The sequence below is a fragment of the Vicugna pacos genome, unplaced genomic scaffold, assembly GCF_048564905.1.
Source record: "Vicugna pacos unplaced genomic scaffold, VicPac4 scaffold_149, whole genome shotgun sequence".
Taxonomy (NCBI): domain Eukaryota; kingdom Metazoa; phylum Chordata; class Mammalia; order Artiodactyla; family Camelidae; genus Vicugna; species Vicugna pacos.
Genome location: NW_027328829.1, coordinates 46,665 through 65,255, shown reverse-complemented (window position 1 = coordinate 65,255; position 18,591 = coordinate 46,665). Strand labels below are relative to the sequence as shown.

At 46.3% G+C, this 18,591-nt stretch overlaps 1 protein-coding gene across 1 annotated transcript in view; it reads left to right on the top strand.

The window, feature by feature from the left end:
- The first annotated feature begins 6,179 nt into the window (after positions 1 to 6,179).
- LOC140695129 (trafficking protein particle complex subunit 9-like) overlaps positions 6,180 to 18,591 on the top strand; it is a 48,812-nt gene continuing 36,400 nt past the window's right edge. The window contains exons 1-3 of the mRNA XM_072958027.1: positions 6,180 to 6,441; positions 6,894 to 7,033; positions 11,471 to 11,689. Of these exons, the coding sequence (XP_072814128.1) occupies positions 11,667 to 11,689 (23 nt within the window). The 5' untranslated portion in view covers positions 6,180 to 6,441; positions 6,894 to 7,033; positions 11,471 to 11,666. The remainder of the gene's footprint in view (positions 6,442 to 6,893; positions 7,034 to 11,470; positions 11,690 to 18,591) is intronic.

Below are 18,591 nucleotides of genomic sequence, written 5' to 3'. Positions count from 1 at the left end.
GCCTGTATGTACTTGTCTGATCTTTCCAGCCATTTAGTAAATCTCAAAAGATTAGGAATCTTGACTTGGTTCCCTCTGTGTGCTGAGAAACTAGTTCTATGCTTTGCAGGAGTGAGCCCTGCAGTAAGAGGTATCTGCAGCACACATCTAGCTCATTGCTTGAATATTGTCAAGGAATTCTGCAGATTTAGAATTGTTTATTGATTGTTGTCTCCAAGACGGCTCAGTCTTTTTTATTTCTATTGCTACTGCTGCAGTTTCAAAGAACAATGGGCTAGTTATTTTCCAAATATCAAATCATACTCTAATTGTGTTGTCACGCAAATTATGTGCTGCTGTGTCTTAACAACCTGCTTAGTGTTCACAGGCTCCTTCACTCATGGAAAATTTGGGAGAATGTCATATCCTTAGAGATAGCAATGCTGTCTTTGGCGACCTGAGCAGCAGTATCTGAATTCACTCCTGCTATTTTTCCAGTGTCCCCTCTAGACCTCCTCCAGCCCTCCATGGGGGGCCCTGCAGTTCTGCCCTAGAAAAGCCTGTTGCTTCTCAGGAAGACTTCCCTATGAAACATAATCATGTCCTTCTTGTGGGGACATTCAGTCCAGAGACCTGAAAGCAGGGGAAAATGTTCAGCCTGCTTTTGGTAGAACCTAAATTCTTCCATACTTGTTAGAAGCAATTTCAATGAGGAAACTGTTTTGGCATCTAACAAGTCAGCATAAATGACTGATGAGGAAGATCAGCTTCCCCATCCCACTCAGTCGTCATGTTGATGTGACACACACATTGGCAAACATTTTCCCCTGTGAGCAACGTAAAGTTCAAGACGTTATGAATGGCTTTTTATTTTTATTTCTTAGTCTTTCCACATTCACTGTGTCTCGTGAGATTATATGAATCCTGCTTATTTTCAGCCCAGCACTAAACTTTTTAAAAGGATCACGTGTTTAAAAGGCTAGTGGACAATTTTTTAGAAGACAGAAATCCTTAGATTTTGGTCCCAGAGTTGAATCTTGGTTAGTGGTGAATGAAAATTCCCGTTAAAATTTTAAATTCAGTGATATAAAGTCTTAAAAATAGTTAAATATTAGTCAATTTCATTAAACACTATAAGAGTTATTTACCTTTAAGCCTGTTTCTGGGGCAATTTTGCAATGATTCCCTCCCTTTATCGATTCCCTCTTTATCAGAATCCTTGAGAGGCCCCTGTCATCATTGTCAGTATCATCATCATCATCATGGAACTGATTCTTCTGGAAGATTCTAGGAAAATAAAGAGATGGACGGGATTATGTGTAGGTCAGTGTGTGCATGTACAATAAGAACAGCTGTCAGGCATTAGATGCAAGATACCCATTTCATTTAGGGGAGAATGTGGTCATGAAATCCTGATGTGGTGAATGAAGGAAGCGGTGGGAACAGGATAGTCAATGCAAAGGAGGAGGAAGTGAGTGAGTTGGAGAGCATAGATCCTTGGTTAGTTGATCAGCACATTGGTAAGAATGAGGGGAGTGTGATGGCAGAATCATGTCCCTCCCCGGCCACAGGGTAGCCACCTGTGACATGTTACTGTACATGGCAAAAGGGATGACAGATATTTTAGGATTAAAAATCTTAGAGGATTTCTGTCTCCTAAATTGTCTATTAGTTAGCCTTTAAACCCATGATACATTATTATAGATTAGTGCAGGGGCACAAATAAAAAGGATTCATATAATCTCACCAGACAAACTGAATGTAGAAAGGATAAGGAAGAAAAACAAAAAGTCACTTATAAGTGCCTTGAACCATAAATTGCTCATGAGGAAATGTTACACAAGGTGAATGTCACAGCCACATACATACTGCCTGAGTGGGATGGGACAAGGGGATCCTGAGATGAGACAATAGGGTGAGTAGTCTGGATTGTCCAGGTGGGCTGAATGTAATCACAGGGGTCCTTAAATTGGAGGATATTTCCCAGCTGAGTTTAAAATCAGAGGGAGGTGTAGCGATGGAGCAATGTTCAGAAAGGCTGCTGACCATGAAAATGGAGGAAGTTGAGGGGCACAAGCTGAGGAAGGTGGGTGACCTCTGTAAACTGGAAAAAAAAAAAGGAAACATTCTCTTCTAGACCCTCTAGAAGGAAGGAACCCTGCTGGTATCTTGAATTTATCCCAATGAGAACTGTGTTGGATCTCTGACATCCACAGCCATAAGCTGATAAGTCTGTGCTGGTTTAAGCTATTAAGCTTAATGGAATTTGTTACAGTGGTAATAGGAAAATAACATAGTGAGCGGTAGTGTAAGGGATTAAAGGTCTAGGATGGGGTGTGGAGAGAATTCTGACATTTACACCTAAAAAACAACCAGGTGAAGTGGGAAGGTGTTTTAAGGAAGTCCTACCTGGCAGGGCTGTCAAGCAGACTGGAGTGAGCGAATCCTTGGAGTTAGAGGAATCAATTAAACCTCTACAAGGAAAATAAGAAATAAAATGTAGCAGGGCTTCAGTGTTAGTAGATGTAGGAATGGAAATGGGCAGAGAGATATAAACATTATTTTGAAATTAGCTACAGGTTTGATGACTGCATGTTTGGGAGAGTTAGCCGATGTGTGGACTGAATGCATCCCCTCAAAATCCATATGTCGAAACCTCATCTCCCAGGTTGATGATATAAGGATGCGGGGCCTTTGGGAGGTGATTAGTAGGATAAAATGAGGTCATGAGAGTATTGCCCTCATGAATGGTATTAGTGTTCTTATACAGGGCCCCAAAGTGCTTGCTTCTCTCTCCTCTCTGGGCCATGAAGATAGTGGGAAGACAGCCATCTTCGAGCTGGCAATCCTCTCCCAGATACATTGACCTTGAAAGCCTCAGCCTCCAAACCATAAGGAATATGCTGGTTGTTTAAGCCACCCGACACACGGTAATTTGTTACAGAATCCCAGACTGACGAAGACAGTGGAGAATGCCACTGCGTTTGGCACTGATTGCCTGGAGAATGCTGAAACCCAGGGAAGTGGGCAGCACAGACGTTTACTCATTTAATCCTGCCAACACTGTAGGGGATAGAGTCTACATTTTCCTCGCTATTTAAAAGGTAAGGAAAAAGAGGCACAAATAATAACAATGACAATGACAACAACAACAACAACAGCAACAATAATTTGTCCAAGATTCACACAGAACTCCCTGGAGGGAGAGTGAGAATTAATACTTATGCAGGCTGGCCCCAGAGCCCCTGCTCATAACTACTAAGTCAGATCACCTTGCTTATTTAGATCAGTTTTTTTTCAACTGTGATATGAGTGTACTGTGTCCAGTAACTTATAATTTCAAAATACCTCACTGTAAGGGAAACATTAGTTGCAGGCATTACAACCCACAGAAAGCTAGACATACAAAAATAACTTGTTAGGGCAAGATAACCAATAATGTTTTTAAATATTATACCTGCTGACCCTTTGCAATAAAGTGTTTATTTATAATTCTGTCTGGCTACAGAATAACATCATAATCCTGCATGTGGCTGGTGGCTCCCGTGTTGGACAGCACGGGTCTAGAGAATTTAAATGACTTGCCCAGCCTTGCCCAGGAAGCTCGTGGTGGGATCAGAGCTATAGTCTGGGACTGTTCCTTCCTATCCAACAATTCCCTCATGGAAGTTTAGAAGCTTCTCCTTTGGTGCCCAGCTGTCTATCCGTACTTATGACATCTTGTCAGGTGCCCCGGCCTGCTCCTGAACATCAGCCAGAACCCACTTCTGCTCTTTTTTGGCCAGGTAATACCTTCTAGCAACTTCCATTGCCTTCTTGGCATCAGTTTTTACATGGAAGGGTAGTGGCTAGAGAAGGAAATGTGTCCACATGACAGGTTTTTCATAAATATAGTAGGAGTGGTCAAGAGAAGAAAACCTCAGGAATACGAGTGGAAGCAGGTCATTTAATATACCAAATGCGTACTTTCAATGTATGTTTGTGTTTCCGAGTCCACGCTTGTTCTACTCGTGCATTATAGGCCAACACATCAGGAGACAAGGATTTGGGGCAAGAAATAGCGGCTTTAATTTGTAAAGCCAGCGGAGAAGATGGTAGACCAATGTCCTGGAGAACCATCATCCCAAGTCAGAATTCAGGCTCTTCTTATATTAAAAAGGGGAAGCGGGAATGCTTGGTTGTTGCAAACTTGGTGTATGAATTCTTTGTTGTTAGAATCCTTTGTTCTTGCAGCTCTTCACCTGGGTCAGATCCGTGTAAACCTCCAACAAGCAAATGTTATTTTCTATTCTGTATCTTGTTATCTTTATACGAATGGAAAAGTGATAATATCCTTCAAAGTCAGAGCCTTGAGAATAGGGTCTCCTGTATATTTCAGGATCTAGGCAACATTGTTTCACAAAAGGTGCAGAAACAGCAAGACTAAGCCTAGGAAACAGGGCACAGGTTTAAAGTCAAAGGAACAGATCTAATATGGAGTCAGATTTGTTCTTTCCTATTTCAGTAGTGCCATGGAGAAGGCACTGTGGGCAGCTTTCTGTAGGGTCCTGGAGGCTTTCTCTCTCAGCCTCTGTGCGCCTCTATTGAAAACCCGTCATCGCTATCTGGCCTGCTGGAAAACCAGTCCGCCTGTTTTGCCCTGAAGTTGTGTTCTGTTTATAACTCATCTCTACTCCTTGGAAAACAACTCAATAAAAACTCAGTTGGTTTCCCACCAGCCCTGAGCAGGGGTGAGGGATAGCATGTTATTATTTTATTAAAAAAATATATAAAAGAGTTTTAAAACAGCACTGGGCACATAGGAGAGAGATAATCAATGCTTCCTGGCTTAAATCGAAAATGATGACTCAGTGAGTCTATGGCTGCTGTATTTGCTGAGCTAGTTACTCCTTTGCTCCATTACACATTTATTTTAACTGAAAAAGAAATATATGCATATGGTTAAAAAAATTCAAACAGAGCAAAAAATACTCAAGTGAAAGAAGTTTTCCCTCATCCTCTGTTCTTACATGCCTCCCTGGAGATGCCAATGTTTACAATCCTTTGTGTGCTTTTCCAGATATGCTATGCAAGTTCCCACCAATGTATGTAAATTCCTTTAAAGTTTTACTTATTTTTAACTTTAAGGGATTTAAATCCTCAAGTGGCTTCTGCCACAGTAATAGAAAAGAAGAAATCTGACTCCATATTAGACCTGTTCCTTTGACTTTAACCCTGTGCTCTGTCTCCTAGGCTTCTTCTTGCTTGTAAAACAATGTTGCCTAGAGCCTAAAATATACAGGAGAGCCTATTCTGAAGGCTCTGACCTTTAAGGGTATTTAACACTTTTCCAATCATATAAAGATAACACGTTGCAGAATAGAAAATAACGTTTGTTTTGTTGGAGGTTTACAGGGATCTGACCCAGGGAGATAGCTGCAAGAACAAAGGATTCTAACAAGAAGGAATTCCTACACCAAGAAGTTTGCAAAAACCAAGCACATAGGAAAGCAGCCTGAATTCTGACTTGGGGAGATGGTTTTCCAGGACATTAGTTTGCCATCTAGGTCTACAGAAACTTGCTATTCCATGCCCCAACACTTGGTCTCCCAACTTACTGGCCTGTCCTGCACTGAGGAGAATGAATTTGGACTCAATAACACTTCTACCTACCTAGCAAGTTGGACACTGGGACTGAGGGCAGCTCTCCCACACACAGGGGCCTACGGTGAGCCCTTGATTATTCCCCGAGGTTGGGGTGTGGTTTACCCAGGAGGGATGGGGACTCTACACCAACACTCAGGCAGTCTGCTCCTTCTGGGGCTCTGACATTTTACCTCCCGCTCCCTGCCAGCCCAACATTTGGGACAGTGGAGCTAAGGCAGAGATCGTGCCTGCCTGTTTCCCAGCGTGTAAAAGGGGAATATGTACTCTTCCCAAGGTAGTTCTGAGAAACAACACCTGCGGGTGCTTGGTTCCCTGAGCAACAGTAAACCTAGCTCCTTGTGGGGGCAACGGGTATGATACCCGTAGGGTTTCTGCAGAGACCTTAGCTGGAGGGCTGGGCCAGGGACGTAAAATATGAGCTGTGGGCAATGACGGGTAAGAGAAGGGTGTATATGCAGGACTGCTGCCTCCTTCGGGGTGCCACAAGAGGTAAAACGCTTTCTCCCCATCTCTGTTACTCCCCTCCCAATTCCAGATAACTGCCTTCCCTCTGCTCCTCCTGTCCATGTGTCTCCCTCCACTTTTCCCCGCCTCCCCTCCTCCTCCCCTATTCTCCCTCCCTCGGTTCCCCTTCCCTCTCAGGACCCAGAGCGGATCGCTGGCCCTCCTGCGCATGCGCAGTTGCTGCCAGCTGGACCGCGGGTTGGAAGCTCCAGCTCCGAGCCGGGGATCGGCCCCAATGGCTTCTCAGCTCTGTCGCCCTGTAGGCCTTTGGCTACTGCCTGGGGCCGGGGCCTCTGGCTGTGGAAGTGCAAGGTGAGGGGATATCGGGAAAGGGGTGAGGCGGCTGCGGGAGGGCGGTCGGCGTGTCACAGCCCCCCAGGGCGCCAGTCAGCGTGTGTTCAGCTGGATTGCTCGGGCCAGACCCCTCTGCCCGCGCCACCTGCCCCGGCGCCCCGGCCACAGCTGTCCAGGGCCAGGTGTGCCCCTGCGCCTCTTGGCCCAGCCGGGCTCCCCTCAGTCCGCGGCTGGCGTCCGCTTCCCCTCTTCCGCCCGCGAGTCCTCCCCTCCCGGGCTTCCTCTCCTAGGCCGCCGACCCGTCCCCACCACTGGGCGGGCTGTGTCCCGGGCGGGCGGGGTCTGCACACCCGGACGGGGCGGGCGGCTTGGGCTGGGGCTGGGGCTGGCCTCCGAGCGGGGCTGCAGCCCGCACCCCCCCTTTCCCTCCCCCCTAGGGCTGCCCTCCTTTCCCTTTCACCCTCCCTCAGGACCAGCTCAGTGGCGTGTGTGCTGCTCCCCGGACTGAGAGCCTCTGGCTGTAGCGCCCAGCTTCACCTGGTGGAGTCGGGAAAAGGGAGCATCAGTGCTGAGCAAGCTTCTGTCTCCTCCCTCAGTGTTTCTGCCGCAGGTAAGTATCTTGAACACTTTCAGGTGTTATGATGGCGGTGCTTGTTGATGTCACGTGTTTTTATAGTGAGAGGGATTAACAGTGGTGAAAGCAGGGCTTGGTTCTGTTAAAAATGAGCTGAAGGCATGAAGCTGTGATATCCTCCTTCCTTCCCTCTCCAAGGGTGAAACGTGTGACAGTCAATTTTAAAAAGATAGTTACAGTCCCTAGCTAGCCCAGCCCAGCTAGTGTGTGTTAACAGGAACAGCATCACCAGAGGCCTTGGAGACCCAGGGATATTGCAGTCCTAAAGAACTCCTGGCACAGTTTGGTTTGTATTGGTTTTTTGTTTTTCTTAAATTGTGGGACAGACTAGTGGTATAAAAAGAAAAATATTTGTCAAGAAATATTTTTTCATATAACAGCGTTATTGTGATATAGTTCACACACCATGAAGTACATCCATTTAAATGGTAAAATTCAGCAGCTTTTAGCATATTCACAGTTGTGCAACCATTATTATTCCAGAACGTTTTTATCACTTCAGAAAGAGCAGTGGAAATTAATGACCTATCCACCCCTCCCCAGTGGTGGTTCTAAAGAAATTTCTTGGCTAATCTTGACCATAAATTCACTTGTTACATTCCAAGAAAAATCTGGTAGGAATTCTAATCAGAATTGCAATGAATCTGTCTATCAAAACAGGAAGAATTAACGTCTTTATGGCACAAACTTCTTCTACCCATGAATATATTTCGGACCCTATATTTTCCTCTGTCCAGAGCCTGGCCCATGGGAAGTCCTCACTACTTGTTGGGCTTGTGAATGATGAGATTCTATACATCGTTAGTTGCAGCTGTAGCCTTTCACAGAAGAGAAAAGAAAGCTCAGTGAAGCAAGTGACTCTCTGATGGTCAGAAAGAGTGACAGCCATTGCTGGAGTGATCCAGTGGACTTGGTGTTTACAACCAGAATTCTCCACCACCTACAGCTAAGGGGATTAGAGTGTTCTTTTATTTTTTCTTAATGGCGTTGCTTTTATTTTTACTTATTTTTTAAATTATTTTTTATTTAAGTGTAGTCAATTTACAATGTTAGTTTCAGGTGTACAGCAGAGATTCAGTTATAAACATATGCATATGTATATACATATGTTTTAGATTGTTTTTAGTATAACTCATTACAAGAAATTGAATATAGTTCCCTGTGTTATATAGCAGGTCCTTGTCATTTATTTTATATTTACTAATTTGTATCTGTTAATCCCTCCTTTCCTGCCTGCTAAATACAGTTTGCTTTCTATGTCCATGAGTCCATTTATAGGAGCACCATTTTTCCTAGTAATATATGCTCTTTGGCTGCTTTCAGTTTCAGTAATTCCATCTTATCTGTGGGCGCTTTTCTTCTGGTTGCCTTTATGTGGTTTGCACACGTGGTAATAGAGATCTTTATTTGGGAGAACTCCAGGTCTCGTGTAGTCCCTGGTACAGAATGCCCACTGAATTGATGATTGAACTGGGAAAAAAGCACAGTAAATGCTGGAATTTCCACTATGGTTGAGAATTCCAGGTTTCAATAACCTGTTTAGACAACCTTACTATTGGCTGCACCCATACTGGGTAATTTGGTGGAAATTCATGGTATGGTGGTGTAGAGACGGGACCTTGTATTCTTCTTCTCTTTCTATTTTCTAACACTCATTTTCCTGGGCCTTCCAGATCCTCCCCCAGAAGTGCCCAGGGCTGGCTTAGTGCTGCACTGAGGCAATATTTGTTAATAACGCCCTTTCCTCTTCTCCTCTGAGCCTCCGTTTCTTTCTGTGCACAATGAGCGCTTAGACTAGATAAATACTTTTCAGTTTCTTTTAAAGCCATGTTTCCTTTGAGAAACAGAAAATGCAAATATCTCCTCTCAACCCAACCCTTTAGATTTTGGTATGTCCTCCAAGGAGTGACATAGCTCTTTGTGAAAAATTGATGTGATTTTGATTGCAGGTGACACAGAAAAGACTCTTCAGAGATTTATTGCAGGGAGAGGGCAGGAAAGAGGCAGTATGTGACACTTTCTAGTGTGAGCAACGGAGCAGGGACTTGGATTTAAATACGGTGTCTGACGTGGCCTCTCTCTAATCTTGTAGAATGTGATAAACTTCTCTACCTCAGTTTCTTGATGTGTCAAGTTGGGGTGATAATATTTTAAGGCTTCTGTGAAACATTATACAAATAAGACATTTGTGTCTCGGTAGAAACAAGATCTGCTAGGGATTCAGGGATTTGTTTAAAAAAAATTCTTGTCCATAGCACTCTGTCTGTGTGTATTTAGACGTTCCTGGAGGGTGAGGGTGAGTCTAAAGTCCATTGTGGGACAGGTGGCCCATATTTCTCCGTGTCCCAGTTTACCCCCTACTCCCCAGTCCTCTTCCTCAGTCCAGGATGAAGTTCCCTAGTAGATTTACACAGAGGTCTTGTGGAAATGGCTTTTCATTTTATTGTTTCACCAAGAAGGGCTGCCATCATGATCTCTGTGGTCAGGTTTTGAAGGGCTGCCATCATGATATCTGGTAAGAATTCTATGCAATTTGGAGTTCCAATTTAATGAAAAGAAAAAAATTACAAATAGAAAATTAGAACAAGGGTGGTGACAGGGGCTCTTTTAAGTGGACACCATTAGCTTTGTTAGCTTCAGGTGCTGTGGCCTGTTGCCACGAGGACCCATCCTCTTGCTCTGAAGTTGGAGGGACTAGTGGGCTCAGTGGGAATGTTAACTGAGTGTATCTCATGGGCTGGGCATTGTCCTATTTGTACTGTGTGTTCCTTATTTGAGACAGTGAGCTCACCTAACTTCGATAACCTCTTTAAAATATTAGACTTTTAATTTTGAGATGTAATGTAGATTCCCATGTGGTAGTAAGAGATTATATGGAGAGGGCCTATGGACCCTTTGCCCAGTTTTCTTAATGGTTCCATCATGCAGTGTTGGGGTACAATTCATTACTGACTCACTAACAATTTGAGGTTTGTGTTATTGCCCTTATTTCTATTCACGATTAAACTGGGGCTTCGTGAAGCACGCAGGCCTGTCCAGGTCACCCACATTGTTAATGCAGAGTCGGGTGAACGTGGGCTTGGGATTTCCAGGCAGTACCATTATGATGGTTTGTGGCAGGGAGCAGCATTCACTTTGCTTGTTTATTCATTCATTCAACAAACATTTATTGAGTAAACTCTGTGGGTCAGATGCTTTCATAGAGTTATCTGATTCTTCAGCAGTACTGAGAATCAGGTAATGTTTATATTTTTTAATCTGAGAAAATTAGCTCTGAGAGGTTATAACCTCCCCAAAGGAAGTATAACTCATAAAGGAGGGATAGAACATGTGTACAGTCACCTCCTTTTATGCAGGTGGTACCCTATGCATTTTACATTTTCAAACATCCGTAATCCAGATATATTCTTGTAAGGCAAGGCTTTTTTTTAATTGAAGTATAGTCAAGTTTACAATGTTGTGTCAATTGCAAGGTGTTTTTTGACTTTTGAATTAAAAAATACTTTTTCAGGAGGGAAATTAGGTGTATTTATTTGTTTGATTTTTTAAAATGAGGTACTGGGGTTTGAACCCAGGACCTCGTACATGCTAAGCATGTGCTCCACCAATGAACAGTACCCTCTACCCCAAGGCAAGTTTTCTTATCCATTATTATGAAGCTTAGGAGTTCAAATAAATTGAATAGGAATCCAGATCTTTTGATCCTACTGTGGTCCTTCTCTTTATATTCTGCTGAAGGGGGTTGGGGAAGCATTTCCTTTGTTCATTTCTTTATTCAGCATTTTTGAGCAGTGACTTTGCATCAGGGCCTTGCTAGGTGCTTGGAAATAGAAAATAAGAAATGACCTTTCTCTGCAGAGGCAGGAAGCCTAGACCAAAAGCTGGGTAATGTGATCCGAGCTACAGTAGCCATATGCAGACTCTGAGGACAAACTGTACCCTTGGATTTGCTTTGGCTTCCCTTGTCTTCTGGCTGGTACACACCAGGTCACCGCAACCCAGATGGGCCCGTAGCACACAGCAGAGAATGTACCTCGATCTCCTCTCCCCTCTCGGCAGGGCCTGCAACATGAGCATCCCTGACTACGTGCAGTGTGCTGAGGACCACCAAACTCGTCCCGTTGTGGTCCAATCCATAGAGATCATCTCAGAGGAGAATTTCTTTTGCATCTATCAGCTACTCACCTCGGTTAGCCATATCAGCCCTTGTGGCTCCCAGTGGACACTCTGTATCCACTACAGGCACCGCTATGTGCCCGAGAATCGGTGGAGCGTCTTCCAGAAACACCCCAAGGTCGTGGGCCTTGTCACCATTACCGAATGTCTCTCTGCCAAGGCCTTCGAGAAGCTCCACATGCAGAGGAGCTGTATGGTGCATCGCTTAATGACTCTCAGCTTTTTGTCTTTGTGCAGCATGGGGAGGTAGCCGAGCAGACACGCACCGACGTTGCCTTCAATCTAAGAGTACTGCAGGGTGGCGGAGAAGAGGATCGAGGACTTCACTGAGTCACTCTTCATCTTGCTCAAGTCCAAGTGGCTGGATGGTGGCCCCAAGAATTCTGGGGACAAGATCCCCCTCCCCTGCATCCCGTTTGAGAAGGAGGACTTCATGGGACTGGACACAGACAGCAGGTAAGTTTACCTGGAAGCCAGTCCACCTTGGCTGTGTGCTGGATTGCTTCCCTACATCCAGAAAGGGATCAGCAAGGAAGAAGTCAATCTTGTAGCCAAGGGGGGAGGGAGGTGCAGCCCGCCGGTTTCCAGACATTTCAAAGTGAATCCGCCTTTATTTCAGAGAGATCCTTTTAGGGTTAGTGTGGACACTTACTCCCGCTTTACAGCCAGGAACATGGTGGGACCCCTGGAGTTGCTGTCCAATAAAGTAGCCAAAGCCACATGCTAGGAGCACTGGGGAGGAGGCTGGACTCAGCTGAGATGTACTGTAGGTCAAATGCACATCAGACGCTGAGGCTTGTCTAGTAAAAGTACATAAACTATCTCTCTACTTCCTATATTGATTACATGTCAAAATAATAGTATTTTACATACAGTAGATTAAGTAAGATCTGTTCTTAAAATCACATTCTAGTATTTGTTTTTTGTTTGTTGGTTTGTTTCTTTGTTTCAAATTTTAAACGTGGCAACTGGGAAACTTTCTTTACATGGCTCTCATTTCATTTCTGTTGCGCAGCCTGTCCTGGTACATGCTCATCCCTTTGCTTATAGATGAGATGCTGAGCCCCGAGAGGCAGAACGAGGCGCTGGTTGAGCTGCGGCTGGAGCCACTGTCACCTGCCTCCCAGGCCCAGCACCTTTTCAGCTCAGGCCGTCTCTTCCTGCCCGACAGCCACCATGCCAAGTTAGGACATCAGAAACACCGCCAGGGACTTCCTAATGAACTCCTTATGCAGGGAAAGGCGTATCACGGTGTATGGGACAGAGCAGGGAAATGTTCATTCCCACTTTGTCCCTGTGATTAAGTCAATGGCCCCACTTTGCCTCGGAAGTACAGATGAGCTCTTCTGGGCTGCCTACCCCCCACCTTCTGCTCTGTTTCCCCGTATATCTATCATGTTTTCCCTCGGGCTGAAGAGGGTGAGATGCCTTTGCCGAGACGTGGTCCCCCTTTGCTGGGGTGAGTGAGGGAAGCTGTGTCCCCCCGGCCTACGGCCTCGGTCCTTGAGTCTGGAGAGGGCTCATGGTGGTCCCACAGGTGGCGGTCAGAAGACCTGGCATGTGCTACCGGGCCCGCTTTGGAGGTGGTGCTCTGTGATTCTTGAACTTACCTAAGATCAGATCCTACTTTCTGGTTGTTGGTAAGTTGGAGGAGAAGATGCTAGGGAATTAATAAAAAGAATGTCTAGACCAGCCCTGTGAGTGAGAAGCACAGGGGACACTAGTCCCACCTGCGAGAGCCCACCTAGCAGGCTCTGGATGAATTTTCTGTTCCTCCCCAGAAATACCTCTATGGCTTAAGGAAGAGGAGAGGCATGTCGTGGCCATGATCTGTACTTGTCCTCACAGGGCCCTGTGATCTACATGCCCGCACTCCCCATCTGCTTCTTGGAGATGAGCTGGCATGTTTAGGAGCCTGGGCACTGCTGAGGGCATAGCTCCCAGCACCGTGCTACACAGAGTCTCGCTCCGTTCACCTCATCTGTCAACTCCTGCTGAGGCCCCAGACATTAGTCAAGTAGGTGCATCAGCGAAACCTAAGCAGGGACCACCTTCTCCCCCTGGACAGACTGGTGAGTGAGCAGTGGAAGCCTGGAGCCCTGCCCCAGCCCCCACGCCAGTGCCACTTCTTTTGTCATAGGAGGCACTGGTGACATTTTTGCTCAACAAATGCTTGTCTCTGAGTCTGCAGACCCACCAGAGGATGCCAGCTTGTTTTTGCCTTTTGAAGTCTGCCCTTGGGACTTGGCGGAGTAGCCGGATGTGTACTTAGCCCACAGTGGTTCAGCGCATTAAACCTGCCTCCTTGTGGGTCTGTCTATTCTGGTACCATAAGGGCTCAGCCAGCATCTGAACGTCATTGAGATAACGCGGCCAGTGAGCTCGGGTCAAGCACATTCTCCTCCAGTCACTTTTACTCCATTGTTTCTTTTACTATTCCACAGTCATTAATTTTTTAAACAATGTTTGGTGCAGGAGCAGAGCCTCATTCTCTCCTGCTACTCTTGGTGGAAGTGAGTAAAACGGTCCAGACTGAAATGCGACAATAATTTGTAGCTCAAAAGCTGCCTAGTCGCTTGTAGGTCGAATTTTGGTTAGGGGAGCTGAACACGTTGTGGTCCCCCGGCAGCGCCGCTCCCCTCAGGCCCCTGCTTTCCCTTGAGCAGGAGGTGAGGTTGGGCCTCACCATCCCCGCGTCCCTGGCCTCACACACTCACATAAATTCTTGTACATGCAGTCAAAATTATTTTTGTTCTTGTGTGATTCTAATTTTCTCTTGTTCCTCTTTTCCTTTTTCTTTACTCCTTTTTCACTTGTACTGCCCAGTGAGCATGTTGTTGCTTCTGAAAATGTGGGCTGTGCACACCCTGCATTGGAAATAGCCAGATTGCCCTCCGTACAGTCTCCATCGCTTTAAAAAGCAACAACTTAACAGCTGTTTTGATCCATCTATTATCTTAGTCATTTTTTGTTTTCTAATTTTTTGGAATATTTGCTTTGTTAGCTCATCACCCACTGGTGTTTGATACCTGTTGAAATCCTTGCTTTTGAGGAACATGTTTGGTCCTCCTTTTATTTGATGACAAATGCGCCCTTATTAAATTTGTTTCATTGTTTTGAAGAAGTAAGATGTGAATTGATTTAGTCGGCTGCTCAGGGATTCTTTTCATGGAGTATTTAAACTTGTAAGGTCAAACTCTGCAGCATTTTGCTCGATTCCTGCTTTTACACAAACGTGCTCAGCACGCGGTTCCTGGCTGTCGCTGTGTGACGTGCGTGACGTCGCTTCCTGGCCGGCGGTCACTGGTGAGGATGTGGCCGCCACGGAGGTGACAGCTGCAGGGGACGCTGTTGGAGGAAGAGGTCACCGTTTGGTTCTTTAATTTTTTTTTTTTGCATTCAACTTCCCCGTGCCATTTACTTTACTTTGCCTTCATAAATGGGCAGAATTGGGTCTAAAATCCATGCCACTATTTTTTCCCTTTACGAGGCTGGTTTTTCTGAGTATCAGGACAACATGGCCTTCTCCTAAGTAGCTGGCTTACCTGGATCTGTTGGGCAAAGGGACTGCTAAAAGGGCCGTAGCTTCCTCTCTGCTCCAGCCAGTGGGCATTCAGAGCTGGGTCTGTGGTTTGCCTCAGCAGCCGTGCAGACCTTCCTGCCTCGGCCTTTACTTTTAACCCATGTTGGCAGTAAAGAGCTGAATCCGTTTCTGTTGCAGCTGACGCCCACCACGTGGGCCCCCTAACGTGTCGTTAGTTTGTGGTAGTCAGTCCCCAACACCCCAGTCAACAATGAAGGAAGATGATTTGTCCAACCCAGGACCTTGGATTCTCAACCCTACCCTGGTTCATCTCACCTGGTGGAATTGTTTGGCCACCACCATCATGCTGACCATGAGGCCTTGTTTCTCCTTTCATGCTCTGGTCCAAATGTGGACACTTCATTTTTCACTGAATTTGTCTCGCTTGAGACAGGCCAGAATATCTGAATGAGTCCATCACATTCTGGGTGGGGAACAGAACAGAAGTAAGTGTCGCAAGTAGATGGAGTCTAGGCTGTCCGGGTTGGCAAATGCAGGCTGGGATCTGTGATGGCTGGGCTGTACACTGGACACAGGCCTTTCCCATGGCTCCTGAGAGCCCATGAGTTGAAGTGATAACAGCCTTGCGTGGGTTCCCCCATCCTCATCTGCTCATTGGCAAGTGTGTCTGCTAATTAGGAGCTCCCCCAGACCTCGGGCCCTTCAAAGCTCAGACCATGGGAGAACCTTGAGTCCCTTCTCCTGGGCCTCCTGTGTGAGAATCCACTGCCTTCTGAGGTGACCAGCGGCAGGAGATGCCTCCCCATCCAGGGAGCACCCTACGGAGGACTGTTAGTGCACCATGCTGTGAGCTTGTGTGTTTCCGGCCATGGTCCCTACAGAACTACACTTGAGATGGGCTTATTGATGGAGATAACAGGACTGATTCCAGGGCAGGGCCTGGGGGAGGGAACAGTGGAAATTGAATGTGACCTCAGACACCTCGGTGGGTGCTGGGGCTGTTACTAAAATGGGGAGTCTGGGAGATACCTGACAGGAATGGAATTCCAGAGTAAATGGTGGACATGAGGCATTTTTAAGATGCCATTTGTCATCCAAATTAGGACTTCAAAGAGGCACTCGGGTCGATGAGCCTGGGGCTCAGGTGAAGGAGCCGGACTAGAGATACACGTTGGGAGTCGTCATTCTTAGCTGGTGTTCACAGCCTTGCATGTGAATTAGATCATCTCGAGAGCTGCAGACTGAGACTGAGGGGGGCAGGGCTGTGTCTTGGTTGGAGGAAAGCCCAGACCATACAGCTCTGGTGTGTCAGTCAGTGGCGTTTGCCATTTTCAAAGCAATGCCAGTTATCCTTAAGGGGCCAGGGGCTGGACAGGGCCAGCCAGGAAGAAATCTGAAGGGAGGGTCGTGGCCACGTGTGCGTCTTGGGAAGGTGCAGAGGCTGCAGGGTACGGGAGGGTAGACTCCTCAGAAGCTAGAGTTGCAGTGAGGAGTGGGGAGAAGTTAGTCACAATCACCTGTGAGGGAGGGAGGGAGGCCTAGGGAGCCCCACCTTACCGGACTCGCTTTCCCATGAACAGAAGGCAGTCAGACAGAGGATCTGAGGTGAGAAGGGATGGGCACTGGGAGGGGAGCCAACCTGGAGAATGGTGCTTGCAAAATTCTGGAATAGTCTCCCTGAAAAATAGAGTTAAAAATACCCAGACTCTTAAGAACATTGTTAGTGACTTGGGAGGAGGCAGTTGTTTTTCTGGCCTCCTAAGGGTAAGGCATGTATCCAGGGATACACAGAAGATACGGGCAGTCTGTTCCGGGGGCTTGATCGTTACCGGGGGAACAGTGCAAGTTTAAAAGGGGAGAAGGGCAGCGGAGGGAAACTAGCCAGGCCCCGTGTCAGGTACCAGTCGGCCGCCCTACTTGCGTGTTTCATTCACATCCATGCCTCCCAGGTGGGCGGTGGCAGCCCCCTTTTGGGGATTGGGAAGCCTTCTCAGAGGGGTTAAAGAATTGGTCCATTTAGCGACTAGTAAATGCTGTAGCAGGATTCAAGCAGGGCCTTGTCAGAATTCAAGGGCATGTTCTCTCTACTGTTTCCAGTACTTCCCTGTTATACCTGGAATGGTGAAGTGGGTCAGTTTTGGAGCCTTTCAGAAAAAGTATGATTTAAGCGCCTCTGGACTGTTTCACAAAGCTCAGCATTCTTTGATGGTTCTGAAGCACGCAGTGATTTTCGTCCCAGAGAGGTAACGTCTAACTCCTTTGATGATGACGTGGTTGCAAATGGTGTACAGGTGCAAAACCAGACTTTGCAGCTTCTGAAGGGAAACTCTCCAGTTCTCCCTTGGTCGGCTTTCTTCCACGGGATGTAACTGTGCTGCAGCGTAGGCCTGAGCTTTCCATATGGAGTGAGAGTTTAATATCCGATGTTAGCATAAAACGGTCAGATGAAGAAAATCGAAGTTGACAATTTATTTTTGGGTTTCATTAGTCAAGATATACTATCAGTTAATGGCCCATATAGCAAATGAAATTGAGTACAGGACATTGCATTTCTTACTTTCTATTTAGAGTTCTCTTACAGAATAATGTTGCCTGCTTTGGAACATCAGCTCCACCACTCACGGCACCTATCAGTGTGTTGGTGTGATTGCATTTACAGAGTGAATGTAATCTGGGCTTCCTCAGCCCCAAACACTTCAGTGCAGAATCACGGGCTGTAGACGTCTGTTAGTCACGCAAATACTTCTAAAATTATATGATTCCAGAAAAGAAAGAAGAGAGAGAGAGAGATTGCCTTTATCAAATTTCCTTTCAGTTCTAAATGAAAACTGTTGTTGAGCAGCTCTGGTTTCCTTTGGATAAGAATATATACATTTCTTTGCATGTAACCTGGGTTTTGGGCTAGAACACCAAGTTCTTGCTGTCCACAAGCCACAAAAATAGTAGCCAAATGGCACACGTGTGAAATATTTTATACTTTTTTCTGAGAAAGTATCCTTGAATTTGGGACTTGGGCTGTGATTTCTGCTTTTTGATTCCCCCACCTGCCTTGTAATCTCTCACTCCTTCCCACGTGGTTCCCAAGTGTTCGTGGTCTCAAAGGAGCGGGCAAACACCCAGTTGGTCACCATGTACTGCTGCTATAGATAGAGCCCAGACAAGACTTAAAGGACATTATCAGAGAGAACTTCCTGGAAGAAATGGGCTGTACATTCAGTTGTGAGGACAGAGTAAGAGTCAGCCAAGAGAAGGAGTCAAGAATGTGGCTCAGGTCGCAGGTGCAGCCCGGGCAGAGGCCTGGAGGCTTTTGGCATGGGGACCCGGGGAGAGTGCCCTGTGCGGTCCAGGGTGGAGGGAGCCCCTGCTGGGGAGGACACTGGAGAGAGTCCGGGGTGTAGGGCTTTGGAAGAAGTTGAGTTTTACTAGAACTGACACAGTAGGCAGTGAAGGGTGTCAACAGAAGTGACCCTCAGGGAAGGTACTTCTGGTTTTGCTTCTGATATACTACAGACAAAAGGGTCGGGACGGGTGAGAGCAGGTATGTCTGTCCCTTTGAGATCCAACCCGTCATTCATTTATTCATAACACGTGCACTTCAGTGAGTGTAGGGGAGAGAGAGTGTAGCCACATAAATAAGCAAACTGTATTTGCTTCTTGAGAGCTTAGCGTTGTCAGTTAGCCTAGAATGTTCTAGGAAGAGAGGAACAAATTGTGGAGGTTGGAGGGAGGGAAGGCTTCCTTGGGAAACAGTCAAAATGAACCTGGAGGCAAGTGGGAAGTAGGAGCAGGTCAGGGGGCTCCTGAGGTCACTGGG